The 21725-nt window shown below is 39.7% G+C and overlaps 3 protein-coding genes across 5 annotated transcripts; 2 read left to right on the top strand and 1 right to left on the bottom strand.

Annotated features, from left to right (window-relative positions):
• Positions 1-1226: 1226 nt before the first annotated feature.
• Positions 1227-4446, bottom strand: LOC102220930 (lens fiber membrane intrinsic protein-like). Of its 2 annotated transcripts, none has more exons than XM_023345238.1 (5): positions 4243-4446; positions 3472-3680; positions 2124-2273; positions 1898-2032; positions 1227-1749 (listed from the first exon to the last, which is right to left on the bottom strand). In XM_023345238.1, exons 2-5 carry the CDS (start codon positions 3644-3646, stop codon positions 1688-1690), a joined length of 522 nt encoding a protein of 173 aa, XP_023201006.1. In that variant the 5' UTR covers positions 3647-3680; positions 4243-4446; the 3' UTR covers positions 1227-1687. The 2 variants fall into 2 exon arrangements, with proteins under 2 accessions (XP_023201006.1, XP_005797396.1); XM_005797339.2 differs by lacking the exon at positions 4243-4446 and adding an exon at positions 4056-4200.
• A 2339-nt stretch (positions 4447-6785) lies between these two features.
• Positions 6786-16799, top strand: ubqln4 (ubiquilin 4). 2 transcript variants are annotated; one of them, XM_023345270.1, is made up of 11 exons: positions 6786-6978; positions 11351-11502; positions 11628-11776; positions 11861-12123; positions 12253-12417; positions 12524-12746; positions 13475-13614; positions 13846-13929; positions 14736-14851; positions 14948-15116; positions 15219-16799. In XM_023345270.1, the coding sequence occupies exons 1-11, from the start codon at positions 6835-6837 to the stop codon at positions 15369-15371; spliced, it is 1758 nt and encodes a 585-aa protein (XP_023201038.1). In that variant the 5' UTR covers positions 6786-6834; the 3' UTR covers positions 15372-16799. The 2 variants fall into 2 exon arrangements, with proteins under 2 accessions (XP_023201038.1, XP_005797397.1); XM_005797340.3 differs by having other exon boundaries at positions 6787-6978; positions 12253-12411.
• A 1469-nt stretch (positions 16800-18268) lies between these two features.
• On the top strand, positions 18269-20926 carry LOC102221458 (ras-related protein Rab-25-like). The gene is made up of 5 exons (XM_005797341.2): positions 18269-18560; positions 19059-19254; positions 20014-20207; positions 20300-20380; positions 20455-20926. Exons 1-5 carry the CDS (start codon positions 18524-18526, stop codon positions 20580-20582), a joined length of 636 nt encoding a protein of 211 aa, XP_005797398.1. The 5' UTR covers positions 18269-18523; the 3' UTR covers positions 20583-20926.
• The last annotated feature ends 799 nt before the right edge of the window (positions 20927-21725 follow it).

Consider the following 21725-nt stretch of genomic DNA (forward strand, 5'->3'; position numbering starts at 1 on the left):
AAAAATCTTAATTTGTGTAAAATCCACCTAAATATCAAAATTTGGTTTTCCCCCTTAGTCCTTTCACATGTTGATACAAAATACAGCATATTCATGTTTTATTGCAGAGTCATTATCTGAAACAATAAAAAAAAATCTTTCATTTAGGTGATTTTATATGTGAGGGGGGTGGGGGGGAAATCCCATGTTCATTGTTTTTACAAAAATCACTAGTGCCACAATCAGGGTCGCTGCTGACAGTTCCGATTAGTTAATTGTATCTGAAAAATGTGGTAATGCGTTGGTCACTGTTCTAAGTTTAGCAAAGTGTTGAAAATCCTTCATTTAGTAATCAATAAGTTCCTACTCATCTCAGGCAGCCAACATCTCTGTTTATCTTCCATACAAAGTAAGAAGGTCAGAACAAATGGTTAACAAAATCAGCCAAAGTTTATGTTTTCAATCTGAGCTTTCTTTGATTCTTTTTTCCAATTATATATAAAACCATGTAAAATATTGGTGTATTTAAAGTGCTCTCAATATTTGTAGTCGCAGAATCTTTCCGCTTTTTCACAACAGTGGAAAGATTCCACTTTCTCTAACGCCTGAATTTATCGCGTTCTTTTTTTTTTTGTTAAAACATAGAATGAGTGTTTTATACTCTTACCTTTTTACAAACTCTGCATTAAATGAAACTCATGATTTGAGCAGAGATAACTAAAAATAAATTGTGAAGTTTCCCTTTCCTAAGATCTGACCTTTGTGGATGATTTAAAATGCCATGTTAAAAACTCCGGACAACATTAGAAAGCTTATCTCTTTCCAGCAGCCTCTTCAACCAAGTATGGAAGCTGAATCTTTCTCCAGACTTGTTTACATTTCTGTCATTGTTTCTGCATCACAAAGTAGTCAAAGCATTCATTACATCAGCTGCAGCTCCTTTCTTCCTTGCTAATGAAGAGGATTAGCGAATACCAAGAAAAAGGAGGAAACGGTATTCAGTGACAAAGGGTAGTTAGACAATCAGTAGCGGGAGCCCTCCGCCCAGGTTCCCCGGCCTTTGGCTACATTTTTTTGCTTGCCATCAATCTTCGTCCAAAGCATCGTCTGTCGAGGAAAATGATAAGGAACATCCTGCTGGGTGGAAGGTAAACCCCTTCCCATGAAACTCACAGCTTTATACGGCTGATTATGACTTTTGTCAGCTTCTCAAGGAAAAAATTCATGAGACAAACATACAGCCCTCAGAAATTTGCCATTTTTAATTCAAATTATAGAATGAATGCTCTCTCAAAGTTTTTTCTGCATGTATAAGACAAGTATCTATCTGTGTTGTTACATCATATCCAGTTAAACAAATTCACATTTTCGCCATACAGGAATGATGAACAATCTTCTGTCTGTAACATGTTTATTATCTTAGTCAATGCAATATTCAAATCAATTGTGTTAAGCAAAGGAAGAGCGTGTGGTCAGCTGTGTTAGTGCTGCCACCTGCTGGCAAATAATGCCTTAAGTTTGTCAATGTTGAGCATTCCTAGAATAAAAACTGTGTTCCCGCGTCCTTTCATAAACAAGTCGAGCAGACCACCAAAGACCTGCGAGAGCATCTCCATCAGATGTTGCATCTTCATTGGATCAGTCGTGACTCCCCTGATGCTTCCTGCTTGTCGATCCAAACTAAGAGTTCTCTGTGTTCTGGAGACATCTAGCGTGGCCCAGTTCCTCTCCGGAACTCACACATTCTGTAGGCGCATATGTAGAAAATACCTGCAAGAGACCGCACTTATAACGGTGTGGCAACTTTAAACTTTGCAACAACCTGGCTGTTAATGCTGCTTTTTTTTTTTAGAGTGAAACATGGAATTTGTTCTGAGAATTAAGTTTTTAGATGGTGTTGCATTTTGTCATTTCACACCTGCAAAGAAGGTCATCAGCATGGCCACCCAGCCCAAGATGTAGGACCAGGAGAAACGCCAGTCGCCGAAGCGCTTTCCCAGGAAGTTCACCGTCACACCAGTGTAGATTGCCATAGCCAGCAGCACAAAGAAAGCTGAGAATCAGACAGTTCGTGTCAGTCATACTCTACATTTAAAAAACATTGACTGTGTCTTTTGCTCTATAGGCAAATGATGGAAACCCACTGGAGATAAAAAACATGATTCCTGCAGCAAAGGAGCGGTTGAACCTTTCGAAGGAGGAGAAGTGTGAGAAGGACATGATGCCGGCGATGATGCCTGCGAAGCATGACATTCCTGACAGGATCATGAAGGCCCTGGTGGCATTCCAATAAGCTGGAAGGAACAGGTAGAAATCTTATCTCATTATTATCACCAAACAATTTTATGCACTTACTGGTGTTCCATTGTACAACCATTAGCACACGAAAACAAGGCAGCATTTCTCTTTGTGTTTCTCAAAAGAGAAACTAAAGGAAATTTTAAAAAACCCATTTACAGTAAGTGCAATAACATAAAGTGCATAATCATGAAAACAGGTCAGCAGTTTAACAACGCGAGACAGTCTGGTGGTTCTGCTTTTGATCCTGTGGCACCATGTGCCTTAGGGCAGAAGTTCAAAAACCAAAAGAGATATTCCATTGACTCTTTCAGTTCCCCTCACTACCCACTGCAAGGCCCTCTTGTCTGCCATATTGCAACTGGATCGCAACAGCAAGGTGAGAAGCACACAAACACAAACACACATACTGCTTATGAACACACTTAGACACATATGCACTGGGGTGGAAAGGACATACTTGGACGGTAAAGTGTACAAAAACTTTCATTGATCAAATATAATGAGTTAACAATCATCTAATTGGAACAGGAACCCGTTTTGTCATCTAACCAACCAATATGACCTTATTGGCCCATCATTTCTCTGCTGAAATGAGCCATTGTGTTAGCATTTTTTGTTCAGTCCCCATTGTTTTAATAACAGAAAAGAATCAACAAATACAGTTTTTATAACTTAACATAACTTTAGACCAAAAACAAAAATGTACCAGGGGCACCGGGTGGTTCAGTTAGAAGAACAGGCGCACCGTGTGTGGAGGCAGTAGTCCTCGACCCAGTTTCCTGAGTTTGAATCACAATTTCCGTCCTTTTGCTGCAGGTTTTCTCTTTATCTGATTTACTGACCAATGAATGCCACTAAAAAAATCACCCAATATCCTTGATGGTGCAAATTCTTTAAACTCTTGTGCTTGGATAATAAATGCCTGATTATTTGTTTTAAATATGAAGATTCTTTGCTTTTCTTTGAATTGTTTCAAATGTGCCTGTATTATCAATGTATCTGCAGAAAACTTCAGAACTTAAATGAATGTTACTAAACTGAGAAGAGACACAAGAAAGTTTGAAAAGTACATTAAAATAAGGATTCACCAAACATATTCTTCATTTTGAAGATGACTGAAAACATTCTGAAAAAAATTGTCACAATTCATGCCTTAAAGTGTTAAAATTTTGAACCTGGAAATGATCTTACCTATGCTGTCGGTCTGCATGTAGCACTTGTTGGACATGCAGTACCGCCAGAGACCCTGGTGGGCGTAGTTTCCAGACAGACGATACTGCATCCAGTAGTCCGTGGCGGTGGAGACCACCAGCAGGATGTTGCCCACGATGGCACAGAACAGGCCCCCACCCATGAAGCTGTACATCTTGAGCTGAGACAACGGGGCCACTGCAGAGGAACTGTGCAATAACAAACACATCGTAGACACCAGCTTGAAACTTAATACATTTTAACAACTTATTATCCAAGACTTGTGATGGAAAGGCTGGGAAAAGGGACAAATAAAGCAAAAACCCTTCTTAGCATAAGCCAGCAGAGGAGCAGTTTTCAAAAAAAGATCTAAGCTGTAGAACAAAACATGAGAAATACGTGTTGATATTTGAGGAAGGTTTGGTACCCGTTGTTAAAAGAGTCAACCCCAAAGTCAGTCATTAAAATTAGAAAAATGTTTCCTGCATATCAACCTCTAATAATTACACCCAATGCTGCATCTCCTCTAGAATCTATGAGAAAACATTATCAGTGCACATAAGATTTCCAGAAAATACGCTTACCTCTGCTTTACTGGAGACATTGCTAAAACAAACCTAATAAAACGCTACTATTATGATGCTGCAGCTTGTTCCTCGTCCGAACCCTCACAGGCATTTGCTCATGAGTACAATGAGGTTAAATCTGACTCTGCAGGCCTCTGTCCAATCAAACACAGGTAGGGAAACCCACTCAGATACACTCTCTTACCTTGATTCTGGAAACGTACGCTCTCTACTTCCCACCTTGCAGAGGTAAAGAATGAAAAACAGAGTGGGTTGTTGCTCTCTTTGGGAGGGGGCTACCAGGAGAGCGAGAGAGAGAGAGAGAGAGTTTCACAGACAATATACATGCAAAAGGTCGACCTCTTTTCTTTTTTTGTTGATGGAGGCAAAATCCTTTACTGCCCTCAGTCTCCCTGTGGGGGCTGCGTTTGAATGAGAACCCTACAGTGCATGTGATTTGTACATGTTGGTGTATCCCCAACAGGGTTAATGGGGCCTTTGAGAAGGGGTAACGAAGAGGTCCTTACCTTTTTTTTTTTTTTTAGAGAGGGGCACATTTGTTTGTTTGTAAATGGTGTACTCTAGAACTGGGGATGTGCATAGGTATGCAGGACCAACTGTGTCAATGCAACTTGCTGAAACAAACACTTTTCTTTCAGCACTGCCTCAATGGGGAGTCACATAAAGGGTGAATGCTCCACAGCATGGGGACAACACAGCAGGGTTTAAAATCTGATAAAACATTTAAAAAAAATAAAAATTCAAATGCACAGCAGCTTCTGCATGTTACTGTAAGAAATACTTTCAGCTACCAATATAACATATGAAAAAGAAATTCCTTTTCAATTGCCATACTTTATTGTTGATATTAAATGCTTTTAAGTCTGTCTCCACACTGCAAACTTGTCAAGCCTTTCCTACAAGATGCTTGACTTTTTTGTTCACATGAACAGGAAACAAAGAAACGAAATTCTAATTCCTTGAAGAAATATATTTAATAAGACTCAGTAGATGACAGATAATTGCACAACACAAGCATTTTACTTATTTTTTTTTTATTAAAAAGAAGGATAAGAAGAGCATACACAATTCATGTAAGTGTTAGCAATAGAAACAACTAAACACAGAAGTCTTGAAGAAAGAGTTATTTTGGTGGATCAGAACATTTGTAATAACCAAAGAAAGAAAACAGAATAACTCCTGGAACAGTAAGAGCTATTTCCAGGAAATACAAACAGCTAAGCAAAGCAACATTGATCTAGGAATATGTTCTATGAAAAAGAAAAACAGAGGACACAACATTTATAGTGGTGTTTGCATGTCAATGGCTCCCTTTGCTAAGTTCAAAATACCTGAGCTGTGAATAATGTTAACGAGTGAGAAAAATGTAAAGAGAGTCAAGAGTAGCAATTGCTCCGTCATTGTCTAAGACTAAAGAGGAGAACTCTACATATGTAATCAAATACCAGTGAGAATACAACATATTAATGTCAGCAACAGTTCTATCAATGGTTCTGTCCATATAAAAGGCAAGCACAAATTCTCAGACTATGAGTACATTTTATTAATTTCACCTATTTTTGAATTAATGTTTATATTTAGAGAGTTCTACTTCTAGTTAGCCAGTGTGAAACTATCAATCTCATATAGTGTTAGTGTTATTTTAACCCTAAATTAGAGCTAAAGGACCAACTCTCCAAAATAGGTTTTGTTTGGTGTGGAGGCATAGACACACAGCAAATGTGCTGGCATCAGTCCAAGACTTTCAAAATCTTCACAGACTGTTAGTAAATGGGTTCATATACTAACAAATGGATTTCAGTAATTTTTTTGTTTCACAACAGAAAGACTCTGGATTACACACTTAGAAACTGAGCTGAGGGATCGCAGACCACATGATCCCTTAAGCCAACTAAAGTCAACTGAGTACATCGAACTGTTGTGGAAACTCTTGTGAAGACGATAGTTTGAAAGGTGTCGATGAACAAAAATATTCTCCAAACAAAAGGCTAAATTTCTGTTTCATCTCTTCATTGAATTAAAGTGAAGCAATTAGAAAACTTCATGTTTAACCCACAGCTGAGTATGAATTAGATCATGCTCACTGTTTTTTTTAATACTCACTTTGAGAATTTGAAAAGGCCTATTTCTATTTTATTCATATGATGATTTGTGGGTTTCAAAATAGCTTTCAGTATTGGTTTATCTAAAAAGATAATTATTTCTATCTAAACAGACAACATGTTAGCTTTGAAGTGAAGTAAAATCTGGGGGAAAAAATTGTGTAGTGTAGTGGGTCAACATCTGAAATGTTGATTTTCCTGCGCAAACCAAAAAAGGGGAACGTTTTCAGTTCTGATGCAGTTTACAAATAAGATAAATATTTTAAATTCAAGGAAAGTGGTGTATACAATTTCTTGGCCGATTGATTACTGCATCTTTAATACAAGTATAATTAGTTGTGTTTTTAATGTTTTTGTTATCTTCAAAATTTGTAGTAGTAAGTTGTCGATGTGATTTGCACTTCAGAGGCGCCGTATTTACTAAATGCATTCATTGAAAAACAATAGTTCAGATTAGTGGTTTAAATTTGGTCAGTTTCCTTAAATTTTAATATTCGAATAAATCCCTCTATTATTATTTTTTTTTATTTTGTGAACTTTTAACCGATGAACTCGTACAGGAACTACTCGGACCGACTGGGTGGGTGAGAAAAATAGAAAAAAAACACACGAGACCTCCTGGTTTGAACCGGAAGTGAAAGTTAGATCCGAGCTGTTCCATCGGCGGAGTAAAGATGGCTGAGCAAGGCGCCGCAGATCTTGGTAACAACAATAATAATAAACCCGAAGCCTCCGAGGGGACGATTATCAAGGTCACAGTGAAAACACCCAAGGACAAGGAAGAGATCGCCATCGCAGAGGACGCTTCTGTCACTCAGGTTGGTCGGATGCTGTTCATCGTTGCGCTCTAACGTCATGCCCACAACTTCAGCTAGGAAGCTAAACCATTAGCATGTATCACTACTCTTACCGGCTAACTGGGGCTGCTGGGAATGAAAGCGGCTGTGTGAAATCGAAATACTATTGGTTAGGTTGCCATTTGGTCGGCAACCATTTCGTTGTAAATATCCCACTCTACGAAACGACCGCGCTAAGATTTGGAAATTGCTAACCGGCTAGCCAGTCAACTGCTAGCCGGGGAGCTAAGTTAGCCTGTTATTCGGACCAACTATGTAGCTGAACAAGTGTCAGCTGACGAGTACGCGCTTACTGCGCTTACTGTGCTAACTGCGAGACGCAATAACATTCCAACAGAACCATGGAAGTGGTTACATATAGCTGGTCCGTCGTGTATCGCTTTCATTTCCTACTTCAGCTCCACAGCCTGATAAAAAGTCGAAGCTGTCTTTCAGTCTAGAACATTCTCGTTGCTGCTCCTGAGTCATTCAGGCTACTTGGGGATTTCTAGTATCCTCAGTGCTCCTGTTGGCTTGGCGACGGATTCACCTGGAAAAGCAAGGCACTCTATGTAATCACATTCAATGCAGGGTGGTCAGCGGTGTGCACTAATGTTGGCTCCTCTTGTGCAGTAATACGTGTTTATATGTGTTTATGTTTTGGGGGTATTATTACTTCTGTTTGAAAGTATGTTTTAGCTTTATTTAATAAATGTAACATTACAAGTAATATGGATGGAGAAAATAAATGACTTGTTAAGATGATGTCCAAAGGAAATTCAAATGTGCCACGTTTTTTTCCCCATTAAGCTCTTTTGAAGTTATTGGAAACAAAGCAACATGCAGTGTTTTATGGAGGTGCCCTACACAAAATTCATATAAATTGACCATATTGAACACATATTTTGGAATATCTTAGACTGAATTAAGCCTCAACCAACATCAAGGTGTTGTAAAAAGTTGCGATTTCACAAATGTCGCATTTTTTCCGTCATACTCATCCTATCATCCAGACTGGAGTTTTCTCCAAGCTGCAGAGCTGACCCTCCCCCATCTGTTGCTGAATACTGCAGGCCAGCAGACTGAGTAAAGGCTACCATGCTTTCACTTTGTAAGCAAGGATAATTGTATTAGCTTTTACTGAACCACGAGCAACAATAAACTTCAGCATTCACAACAATAAGCACATGGAAAATACAACTAAATTTTCAACTACTGTAAATTTTCACTTAAAAAGTGTTAACATTATTATAACCATGATGGTGAATGTGTCTTGTTTTAAATTAAAGCAGATGGATCATATTGTGATTTATTTATTTTGGTGTAATTATTGCAAAACTATTATTTTAAGTCAATGAGAAAATGATGGTGAACTGTGACTAACTTCAGCACAGCGTTTTGCTCACAGATGCAAAGGATTAGTCTAAATGCTACATCTTTTGTCTGTGGCCAAGATTTGTTAGACCAAGTCTTGCTTTGTTATTTGTGACTCCAGGTCACTCTGCCCTCTTGAAAATCCGTACCTCCATTTTATATCCAAACCTGGCAATTTTGTCCCTTCTTGCTTACATTTCACACCTGTAAACAAACACTTTTAAACCCAGGCACTTCTACAACTCTGTGTCAGGTGTTTTCTAGGTGTTTCCATGAATTTCGAAGAGATAAACAGTCATAAAATTCTAAAAACACACTTATAATTACATTTATGTACTAAAGCAATTTGTATCGCATCCTGTTTCCATTTGGTTACTTTAAATCATAAGACTCCAAAGCGGTGCAAAGTGTCTGCAAGGCAGGTATGAATTGGTACAAAGCATTTTTTTCTCAAACTGAACTCGGTGCGAAAATGATTTAAACTGCAAAAATATAAAATGGCCAAGGTAACAAACAATCTGGACCTTTCCTGGCTGTTAGATGTTTTTCAACCAAACATCTTAACAAAGCTGTGTATGGATAACCAGAAGACAAAGTTAATACAGTTCAATTTTCTTCCAGTATTTTTCATTTCTATCGTGGTCATAGAGAGAAAAGCAAATTTTTCTGTATTTACCTTCTGACTGTTTTTATGTGCTCATACCAAGCAGATGGATAGACATAAAAGATATTGAATACTTTTCCAACATACTTTCATATGTCATCATGATGAATAATTAACATTTACTTATACGTCTCACCACTGGCTTATATATTAGAATCCAGGCGTCTACATTGTTTCTCTGAGCGAATATGCTCTGCTGTGTTTTATTATAATTAATTCTCTGAGAATATACTCACTATTTATAAAAAGTCAAAGTCACTGTTTTAAATATTCAAACAGATTAGATCTCAAGTTATCTTTAGAAAAGTGTGGGGGGAAAAAAATACAACACATGCTTAGAAAATGACCAGAACATAAAAATGTTTTGAAACATACAGTTACTGGATTGAAGTGTAATTAGGAAGATTTTACATACAAAGCATAACAAAAAATAGGTTTGCAAAGTTACATCTGATGAAAATGTAAAGAATAATGTCTGTTTAGACAGACATTGTTAGGATTGTTGGTTGTATTTAGGGAAAGACTACCACACCAAACCAGCCCAAAGAGCTCGTTAAATCTGTCAAGCACAGCGATGCGGGGATTTGTTTTGTTCCCACAAACTGTAGAATCCTTGCAGTCACTGAGTCGGTGATTAACTAATTCCTCCGTAACCCAAATGTCCAGGGCTGACAGGTAGCATTTGGATAAAATCGGATCATGTAAAAGGACAATGAACTCAAAACCAGCAGCAACAAATCTGCAGCAGAACGGGTAAAAAAAAAAAAAAAAGTGTCAAGGTGTCGCAATCGCTCAGTCAAAGTCCAGATCTCAGCCCCTAAATGCTGAGGGCGACATTACGAGAGCCGTGCATGAATAACCATTGAATAAATAAATAAATGACTGGCTGAAGATCTAAATCAATAAAGCCAAAATTGTAAAAAAAAAAATAAAATAAATAAAAATACAGCATCAGTCTGATGAGATCAAACCTGTTGCTCTTTATTCTAAGGTACTTTGGTTTTAATGTGTTTTTCATTGGATGTTATATTTTTTAACTTAAAGATTTGATAAACACTAGATGTATTTTTTTAGTATAGGTTTTATTATAATATTGTTCATGATTTTTTTTGTCTTCATCCCAAGGAAAACTAATAACTATAGTGTCTAAACTGCAACTGCATAAATATTGAAGGCCTACATACTTCCTGCCTTAAGGTTTTTGTGAAACCTCTGCGTGGATTCACTTCATGTTTATTGTTTTTCATTAGTTTGGAATTAGATGAAAATAAAAACAAAATAACCTTGATTTTTTTTTTTTTTTACTTTAAGTCAACTTTATGTAACATTTAATTTCTTAATGTCTGCAAAACACCTAAAAAATGTGGGCCTGATGTAAGATTCTCTTGTAAGGAGAGCTTTAATTTGATGGTGTTCCACTATTTCACCACTAGATGTCACTAATGCTCACTGGGATAATCCGTTTTATTATAAACGGCAGGAGCCATTACAGCAAAATAGGATAGCAATAAGAATAATATTTTTGTACTCTAAAAACTTTCATATAGAAACACAACATACATAACAGGAGTGTTCACATGAACAGAAAAAAAGTGACTAAAAGTGAAAATAAGGCCATAGAATGAACTATTGCAAGGTTTCCCCCCCAGACAACTTGCTAAGCCCGGTGGTTTGGCGCTGGGGCAGCCCGTCGTGTTTTTGAGTTTTAAAGTTGACAGGAAATTTTAAAATATCACTTGATAATTATGTGTTATTAAAAGATTGGAAGATTAATACATGAACACCAACTGTAAAGTCTTAAAAATGCAAACATTTTAAAAAGACTTTAAAAAAAAAAAAAGCAATGCTTAGCCTGGTGGGGGCACAAGTAAAGCCTTGTGGCCCGCCAGGCTTAAAATACACTGGGGGAAACCCTGTACTGGGCTTAAGCTGATATGTTTAGCTTTAGCACAAATGCCGTAGTTTTGAGGTGTTTTCATTTATTTTTTTAAAGAACAAAAACAACCAATACAAATCAGTAGTTTACAAGAACTTTAGAACTCCATATTTTCCCTACAAATTACTTTGGTCACTCTCTATCTCTGGTATTATTAAAAATACCTAGAGTCATAACAATGGTATAAAGCAGCGTCTTTAGTGGTCGACACTGCGACTTTTCAAACCAGCTTCGGATTAACAACTAGCACATGCCTGGCCTCAAACCATCAACAAGTAGTCATTTCCATTAGCCCTTCAAAACATTATTGGTCTACCTGAAAACATGTTTTTTCTTCCATGCAGAAATCTTACCTGGTTTTATTTTTTTATGTCTTCCAGTTTAAAGAGGAGATCTCGAAGCGGTTCAAAGCCAAACAAGACCAGTTGGTTTTGATTTTTGCAGGGAAGATCTTGAAGGACGGTGACAGTCTCAGCCAGCATGGCATCAAAGATGGCCTGACAGTTCACCTGGTCATTAAAACAGCGCACAAGTAAGGACACTTTTTGTGTTTTGTTTTTGTTTTTTTACAAAACTTTCTGATTCACTGAAACAGTTGACCAGCTTTGGCAACTTGGGTTTAACTTTTTTTTCTCTCTCTTTAAATTCCCTCTGTAGGGCAGCAGATGGCGGTAGCACCTCAGCCTCTAGTTCAACCTCCAACCAGGGAGGCAATAGCACCACCTCTAGTCCAGCTGCCAACCCTGCCCCCACAACAGTCCCCACCGGGTCTGGCCACACACCCACACAGACGCCCAACATAATGAGTGAGTCCGCCTGTGGGTTGTTCTAATTAAAAACACTATTCTTTCCAAAGATTACCTCGCTAAGTCAGCGCTTATCCCCTGCAGGTGGCTTCGGAGACCTGGCCAGTCTAGCTGGTCTGGGCATGGGCTCTGCTAACTTCATGGAGCTGCAGCAGCAGATGCAGCGGCAGCTCATGTCCAACCCGGAGATGCTCTCCCAGATCATGGAGAACCCGTTGGTGCAGAACATGATGTCCAACCCCGACTTGATGAGGCAGATGATCATGGCCAACCCACAGATGCAGCAGCTGATGGAACGCAACCCTGAGATTTCCCACATGCTCAATAACCCTGAACTCATGAGACAGGTGAGGGCAAAATGCCCTAAAGGGCCTGGAGAACATTCAGATTTTATTCATTCAACATGTAGTTAGTTGTGTGTTTCATCTAAATCTCAATCTGCTTTGCTTTCTTCTCCCTTTTGTCCTGCCTCTCAGACCATGGAGCTCGCCAGGAACCCAGCCATGATGCAGGAAATGATGCGAAACCAGGACCGCGCCCTGAGCAACCTGGAGAGCATTCCAGGAGGTTACAATGCCTTGAGGAGGATGTACACAGACATCCAGGAGCCCATGTTCAGCGCAGCCAGAGAGCAGGTCTCTGTGAGGAACCTTTATACATCCCTGTTTCTATCTCTCTTCACTTTATTGTGACTTAAATCCTGTGTACTAAACTGTATTTAAAATTGTTTTTTTAATATATATATAGTTTGGAAACAACCCGTTCTCAGCTCTTGGTGGAAACTCTGACTCTGGCGCTCAGCCGTCGCGGACAGAGAACCGAGAGCCTCTGCCCAACCCATGGGGGCCTCCGAATTCTTCAAACCCCTCTGAGAGCGGAGGGGGAACCACAGGAAGCACTAGCACTTCGGGAGCCACCAACCCAAGTGTGTCCAACCCTCTTGGCGTCAATCCTGGGAGTCTGGGAAATGGTATGCTGGAGACATTTGCTGATGTTGCATTTGATAAAGATAGAGAGAGTTCTCCTGATAATAAATCTCAGCACCAGTTTTTCTTACATTCTGTCACAAAGTGCTGTTGTGACTTTGTCAGGAGAAGGAAGGTTAAGCTTATATTATAATAACCATTTCTAAATATGGGTTCACTTCATGTTATTGTTTGAAGCTTTTGTTTTGGACTAAGAAAGGAAATGGTACTTAGCCTTTTGTAATAAGAGTTAGCTAATAAAGCAGCTAGAAGCTAATGTCAGGGTAGTTAGCATCTGCTTCACAGCTTCCTATCGGTGCTAAACTAAATCACCTTTTTAATGACTCTGGGCTTTATTCTATTTAGTTTTGCAATAAGCAGTTTTTTAAACCAGATTAGAACGTTTGAAACATTTATGCTATTTGTGAAAACAAAAACAGGCCTTTTTAATCTTTTGGCTGTAGGGCTATACCAAAAAGAGACAGTAAAAGCAATAATGATTCGACTGGTCAAACCTGATTCGGAATATTCTCCCTTAACCACTTATTGTTAGAAAAAGTATTTAATTTGTGAAGCTTTCAGTTGTAAAAAGACAAACTGGGGATTATTCTAAAGTCTTTTGTCATTCCTGTGAATCCAGTGTTCGGTATCGTCTTTGTCTCCTGGGCTCGACGTATTGCTACACCCCTATTTAGTTACGTTCACTCGTGGATGTGTTTGTTTTGTCCTGCAGGCATGTTCAACAGCCCCGGCATGCAGAGTCTACTCCAACAGATCTCCGAAAACCCTCAGCTGATGCAGAACATGCTGTCTGCGCCGTACATGCGCAGCATGATGCAGTCACTGGCTCAAAACCCAGAGTTAGCCTCACAGGTGAGGATCATAAAGTCATAGATTAAATATTGATATTCTGGACTTAGACACATTTTCTAGAACATTAAAAAGAAAAATATATCTCATCAAGTCTTCATTCTATCCTGTAGCTATATTGGTTTGTAGTTTTGACTCTCTGATATATGCGTTCAACGTTTAACAGAACTGTGTAGGCAGTGTGGACTGCTGCTGGTGCCAAATGACTAATACTTTATTTCTCCCCTCAATCAGGTAATGATGAATAATCCATTATTTGCTGGAAACCCACAGCTGCAGGAGCAGTTCAGATCTCAGCTGCCCATTTTTCTTCAGCAGGTACTGTTTCGGTTTTCATCTAAAACGCCATTTTTGAACCTGACTGAAGTAAAATACTCCCTGACCTTATAATCAGGGTTGCTGCAGGGTTATGTTTGTTCATTCATACTTTCATCCATCAATACCTTCCCTGCAAAGGAATTTTGCTGTGCCGCTCCTTAAGCTAGCACATTTTTATCTGTTTAAAAGATTAAAATCCAAATGTTTAGTTACATAAACCTTGAACCAACGTTTTAGTTTGTATTTATTTAAGTTTTGCTATAAAACAAAAAGGTTTTATTTACTGTTATGAAGCCAGATAACAATGTTTTATTCATTAATTAGATTGAATATTTTTTGAGTGTAAATTAAGTTATTTTTTAGTAATTCATGCAAGTAATTAATTTAAATCGTTGTAAAAAAATAATTAAAATCAGAATTAAAAAAATGTAAGTTCTTAAATTTTAGCAATTCAAGTATGTTTTTCTTCTTTTGTATGGTGAAAACTACAATTTAAGTTGTTTTATGACGTTTTTTTTTTGCTTTTGTGTCTTTTTTCTGTGCTTTATACCAATCAATTTAGGGTTCATGTGTTTTGTTCAACATACTACACATGTGTCTGATTGGGGAGAAAATAATTTAATAATTACTCAATTTTTAAAAGGTATTTTCACCTCCAATATCTGAATTCTAAACAGTTTATAACATAAACTTACCATCTTTTGGCTTTAATTTCTCTGGTCTCGTCAGACACGCTGCTGAAATGTTAATTGCTTACAGTCACCTTTCCTAATTTTCTGCTCCCGTTTCTGCCCATCTGTCTCCAGATGCAGAACCCTGAGGCGCTGTCAGTCATGACCAATCCCCGGGCCATGCAAGCTCTAATGCAGATCCAGCAGGGCCTCCAGACGCTGCAGACAGAAGCCCCAGGCCTTATGCCCAGGTAGGCAGAACGAGACATCACCTGTACAAACACACATTGCATTTTAACCTGGTGTTTGAATTTAACATTTGTGTTTGTCTTTTTCTTTTGGCCCAGTTTGATGACAAGTGGAATTCCAGGCGTGCCCACAGGAGGCGCCGTTCCCGCAGAGAACCCTGCCTCGTCTCCCAGCAGTGCTGCAACAAACCCTGCTCAGCAGCAGCTGATGCAACAGATGCTCCAGATGTTTGCGGGAGGAGGTGGAAGTGGAGGAGGAAACGGAACGGTACGCGACCACACACACATACTGAAATTGCCTCCATAGTGTGCATGGTGGTGTTTTTTTTTTTTTTGTCTTTCTTCAATCTGTACTCACTGTTTCCATCAGAGCCAAACCCCAGAGGTGCGGTTCCAGACCCAGCTAGACCAGCTGAACGCCATGGGCTTCATCAACCGCGAGGCCAACCTGCAGGCCCTCATTGCTACTGGAGGAGACATCAATGCCGCTATCGAGAGACTGCTGGGCTCACAGCCCTCGTAAAGACATACAGTACATATTGACACGCTCATAAACACGCATTTAACACATAACAAACCCAAAATCAACTTCGAACCAACAGAAATTTATGTGTATTGTCCCAAACCTTACAGAAGAAACTTGGGCAAGAACTGAAAGACCCTCATTCTGCATCTGTTCTAAGATCATTCCCTATTTTCTTTTTCCCCCTTTACTACTTTCGTTCGGCACCATCCAGCCAGCTTCACCCACAGAGTTCTGCTGTAGGGGTTGGACTGAACCGCTCTCTCCTCAAAGCGCGTACTGATGTGAAGAGAAAGGGACTCCCGACCAGTTATTGTTATTTTTTTCCAACTTATTGTTTCTTTCACGTAAATCTGAAGTAGCGCTCCGTAGGCAAACATTCACGTGATCCAAATGCCACCCGTGCGACGTGAACGGCAGTCGGCTCTGTATCATGCCTGGTTCCTGTCAGGCAGGTTGGTGGTTTCTATAAGCTGTGATCCTGAAAGCCAGCAGGGGAACAGACGCTCACAGAAGTTCCAACCGCCTTCCCTCCATCCTTGTCCTCAACATTTTCCACACAGCTGGTTTTTGCCCAACAGCTTTCACTATTTATTGCAAGCGCCTTCCACACTCTCACCCTTCCAAAAGTTATAATTCGTCACTACGGATCAAAGTGCCCACATGTAATCGCAGTGTCTTTTAGGAATTGTTTTTCCTCCTTCTGAGTCGCCGTTGCTTGTCCTGCTGTCCAACTCTGACCAGTGGGACCATGGGTAGTAAAGAGCAGCCTCAGATGGGAGACATGACGTCCCACCTTTGCTGAAATTCTCATTCAAGACTGTAACCATAATCGTTTCTCTCACTCAGCAGCTTCCCTGAAGCACAGGCTGTTGCTGTTATGAATATTAATTTTACAAACCATCTTTAATTTCATTTAAATCGGATCGTTCATCGTCTTATCTCTTCCTGTTTGAGGTGCAGTTAGTACCTAGATATGAAGCTGATTTATTTTCCATTAATTACATGTGGAAATCAACTGAGTCAAAGTATGACATAATGGAAAGGGTGTAAAAAAACAAAAAAAAACAGTGATGGCATCATACTTTGCTCCAATCATAAAGTCTAGGTTGTATTATTATTATTATTATTATTATTTTTTTTAAATTCTCAGCATTTGTAGATGTGATGAACTTGGCAACTGCTTCAGTAGCTCTGCTCTGTCTGTTGACCTCAGCTGAATTAAAATAAAGAAATCCATCTCCCAGTTGAAAATGTCGGAACTAACTTTTAACAGTACTGTACTAAAAAAGAAGTAATAAATCATGGTCAAAAACCATTATTCCCTGTCTCATTTTGATTAGTGTGGTGATGGGCCAGGAATTTTAAAGGTCCCACAATGTTCTGTTTTGTTTTAATGGGAAGTGTGAAATAAAAGATTACATTTGCCTCCAAGTCTGTTTTTAAAGTACATATAATTGAGACTCTCTGTGCAGTCTGGAAAAGTTTGGAAATTGTTTTAATCCTTTTTCCAAATCAGGATATATAGTGCCTTGTAAAAGTATTAGTTCCCCTTTGAGCTTTTTTCACTTTTTGTCACATTAAAACTTCAATGTGTTTCATGTAATCGACCAAAATTACCACATAACTGTGGAGAAGTGGAAGGAAAAGGGTACATAGGTTTTAAACATTTACAATAAAAAAAAAATCTGAACCGTTTCCATTGCAAATGTATTCACACCTTTTACTGTGGCACTCCCAAATAAAATCCAGTGCAACAGATGTCACCTAGTTTGTAAAAAGTCAATTTCTGTGTCTTAATTTAATGTCAGTATGACTTCATCTGTTCTGTGAAGGCCTCAGAGGTTTGTTGGGGAACAAACCGCATCATGTAGACCAAGGAGATTAAAGGAGAGTGTGGTTCTGAAACTATTCCAACTTTAGATTAGAAGACTCTTCAGTCATTCAGCTGAAAATTGAAAGATTACAGCAGGACTGCAGAGAGGCCTGTAGTAGCTCTGGGTGAGTTACAGAAATCTGATCCAGACGGGAGAATCTGTTGACGGGGCAGCTATTTGATTGTACTCTACACATCTGGCCTTTGTGGGAGAACGACAAGAGGAGGGCAAATGTTGAAAGGAAACCAAAAGAAGCCTTGTTTGCCTCAAGCCTTGAAGGAGATACAGAAAGCATGGAAAAGAAGCTGTTGAGACCAAGGCTGAATTTTCTGATCAACTTTTAAAAAAAAGAAGAAAAAGTTTGGCAGAAAAGTTATACAGAACGTCACCTCGATCACACCGCCCTCAGTGAAACATGGTGGTGGCAGCATTGTGCTTTGGGGATGTTTTTCTAAAGCACGACTGACGAAGTTGGTCAAAGTTAATGGAGATAAAAGGCGGACAATTAGCCAAACTCAGGCCAATCCTGAGAGAAAACCTGATAGAAGCCGTGAGAAGTGGTTGGGTAAGAGGCTCAGCTTCTGAAAGGATAATTAATATTACAAATAGCTGCGTTTTTTAACATCCTGTATTTAATGTAGGATAATCCAGACAGGTCGAGTTTAAGCTTTTGAAGTAAAACTGGTTCAATTCATCCCAATTTCAAGACAGCAGGAAAAGAAATATCTCTTTCCAAACGTGAGGCCAAGCTTAACACTTTTTTACAATCTCCATAGCAAAAAAAAAATTTGCTCACTTTAAAAAGAGAACATGAAAATTAGAATATCGGCTCAAACCGAGCTTTACGTTCCTCGATTTTGAATGTGACTGGTGGTCAAAGGGTTGACGTGTCCCGGCTCACACACATCCACCTGCAGGGCGAGGTTTATTGTCATACAAATGAGTCTGGGAGTGCAGCGGAGGGTGGAGTCTGTACCTGCGAGTGGTTCTACCTGTTCCACCTGCTCTGCGTCCTCCCAGCCCTCCTCTGGGTGTCAGCTGATGAGCAACCAGGAGTCCTGCTTCTTCTTTTTCCGGCCGTCTTCAAACAGGAGCTGCTCCTCTTCTTCCGCAGCGAACAGAGATTTCTTTCCTCCCTTTCATTTTTCACCTTCATACAAAACCACGGAGGATACTTTTGTTTTCTCTTTCTTAATAAATACTCCTTTAAAAATTTGAAAGTGGCTTCTGGGTATTTGTAAGGTGGAAGAGTGACCCATCGCCACTGAATGCAGCATGGGCTCAGATGATTCCTACAACTTTGTATTTAAAGGTAAGCCTCGTTTAATTCAGCTGTAATCGTCTTAGAAGAAGGAAATTATTGTACCGCATTTCTACACCCTGAAGACAAAGCTGATTTTATCTGTTTGCTGCTGCTGTTTCTAAGAAAATGGAGCGTAGATATAAGGAAGTGATTGCTTCCTGCCTACTTTGACTGAATGCTGTGACCTTTGACCTGCTAGATAAACATGAGTTCTCACACTCCCAGAGGAATAGCAACTCCCACTGTATCGTAGTGTTTCTTCCGAGAGCGGCAGTGATTTTCTACTTCCCTCATTCCAGACTGAACTCACACTCAATGTGGATGTGCCACGTTGGTGTGATGTCACACAATCTGGCATCCAGTGAGTGCGACAGAAAGTCTATATATGTCAGACGAGATAAAGACTATCTGATCCATTTTCATTTCAGGAAACGTGCAGCCAAATCAATGTGATTAATTATTAATAAAACGGGCGTAATAGGAACTTCTTCACATATGTCTGTGCAGTGGTTTTGATCGGGGAGTCCGGTGTGGGAAAGAGCAACCTCCTGTCCCGCTTCACCAAGAATGAGTTCCTGCACGACAGCCGCACCACCATCGGCGTGGAGTTCAGCACGAGGACCGTCCAGCTGGACAACTTCACCATCAAAGCTCAAATCTGGGACACAGCTGGGCTGGAGCGTTACAGGGCTATCACCTCAGCGTGGGTATACACACACACACACACACACCCGCGAGATTAATATTTGAGAAGTCAGAGGTACACACAGTAATCAAGTGATCAGTTCATTTGCGACTCATGTGAGTCGCTATTAGTGACCCCTCCCTTTTATTGCCAGCTGCACCTCTTCTGTACTTATCACACCTTTTTAATACAACACCTTGCTAAAGTATCCACACCCTTATACTGTTCCACTCATTCTCTCAAAGTATTTTATATGATAGACCATCACAAAGTGAAAATGAAATGTGGTTCTCAAACTTTTTGGCATATAAAAATGTAAAAAAGAAAAAAAAGGTGTGCATTTATATTTGCCCCCCCTTGAACTGAACAAACTTGGTAAATAGAGTCAATCTTTGTGTAAATTATTCCCTGGTTTAGTCTACATTCAAGACGCTTTGACCTGTAGAATACTGAATACCTCATTACCATGAAAAGCATCGTGCTGAACTTTTCTTCCATAAGCACAGGGAATAATAACCAAACATAGACCTAGAGGAGGCTGAGCACAAATGCAGGCCACACTTTTCAGACTTTTATTTGTAAACAACTCTAAAAACCGCACTGCTTTATCTTTTGTCTTGCTTTGATATGTCATATAAAATCTGGTCAAAACACTCTGCTTTTTATGTGATGAAATCTGAAAAGAGTGTGAATATTTACTGACTCAAGCAGTGATCAGTAAATAAAGAGTTTAAATAAGCAGTGTATTTAAACTCTGTCTCCTTCTGGTGCGTTCAGCTACTACAGAGGAGCGGTTGGAGCGTTGCTGGTGTACGACATCAGCAAACATCTGACGTACGAGAGCGCCGAGCGATGGCTGAAGGAGCTGTATGACCACGCAGACCCTCACATGGTGGTTATGCTGGTGGGCAACAAGAAGGACCTGGAGAACCTCAGGACCGTTCCCACAGAGGAGGCCAAAGATTTTGCAGGTGAACTTAATTGCTTCCTTATGTGCTGAAAGGATTTCCCGTCAAGAATAAACCGATTTTCATCGTGTCGAATGTTTGCCGCACCATTCCAGATAAGAAAGGCCTCATGTTCATGGAGACGTCGGCGTTGGACTCCACAAACGTAGAAGCTGCTTTCAACGAAGTCCTTACAGGTAAGAAGAGACACAGCACCACTCTGGTTTACAGACAAGTTTAAGGTGCCACCCTAAATGCTTGATCTCCCCAGCGATCCATAAGAAGGTGGCCAGCAGAGAGGTGACCCGCGGCTCCATCAGCGCAGTGACCCTGTCCAGTCCGCTGGGGCTGACGAGAGAGGCCCAGGAAGAGCGGAAAGGCTGCTGCAAGAGTTCCTGATGGACTGATATGTGTTGAACCAGCACCATGCTTGACTGAAGTTAAAGCCCTCTGCCTCTCTTTCAGTCCGACGAGCGAGGCAGCGCAGTCTGTCGGAAACCTTTTTAAATATAAACTGTACAGTTTGTAGGTCATTGATTTAGTGCTCAGGCATCGAGTGAATCCGTCTTTTATAGTCATGTTTTATATAGAATATTTCTTCAGAGCAGAAGGTGGGTGGGAAAATTTCTGCTTTAGATAGCTGTGTTTTTCGTTCTCTGCATGGTTTAAGAGATGCTTTGCAAAGTCGTGTTTTGTTTTTGTAAGCGGGAGAATTTTGACTTGGAATAAATTATTTAAATGTTCGTGTTTCCATGTTGGAATTATTTACACATTCTCCAGGCAGGATGAGTTAGGGTGCCATACAACAACGATGGTGCTTAAACTAATTAAGATTGCAACTGCTGACTCTTGTGTCACTGGATACCAGTGGACTAAAAGAAATGTGTTTAGTTTAGGCAAAAAGTGTGGAAAAATGTGAATAATTTTTTGCTTGAAGTGCTCTAGTGACGTCTATGTTGGTCAAAGAAACTCAAAATGTGTCTTAAATGAAAGCCAAGTGGACCCCTTTTAAGATGATACCAAACACTACATTATAGGGCTTTGACAAATATCTAAACCAGACATATTCCAACCTCAACAAACAGAATTTATCTGAAGGCGTTGTTAACTTCATGAACTGATAACTATGACTAACCACTTTGGAAGCGCTATTATGCCAAAATATCATCCAGACATATATCTTTTCAAAATTTATTTTAGTTTTACCACCCTGAGAGGGGCCAGATTGTGTAGTGTTGGTCTCTGGCTCATAGATTAAATGTGGTTAATGTGCTAACTGAGGTTCAGCAACAGGACTACACCTCAACCGCACCTCAGATCATCTGCTAAGCCTACTTACAGCTAGCTTAGCCATCAACACTTTGCCCTGCACCCCACCCTTTCTCATCCATTTATCCTTACCACATCCCTGCTGTTTGTAAATCTCTTGCTCCATCCACCACTTGGAAACGGTGATGAACGCTACTTAAACTCTTAAATCATAAGGCAGAAAAATTGCACCTGACTTGGAGGTCAGTCCAGCTGAGGTGATTCAGGAATCTG

Source organism: Xiphophorus maculatus, chromosome 13, assembly GCF_002775205.1.
Source record: "Xiphophorus maculatus strain JP 163 A chromosome 13, X_maculatus-5.0-male, whole genome shotgun sequence".
Taxonomy (NCBI): domain Eukaryota; kingdom Metazoa; phylum Chordata; class Actinopteri; order Cyprinodontiformes; family Poeciliidae; genus Xiphophorus; species Xiphophorus maculatus.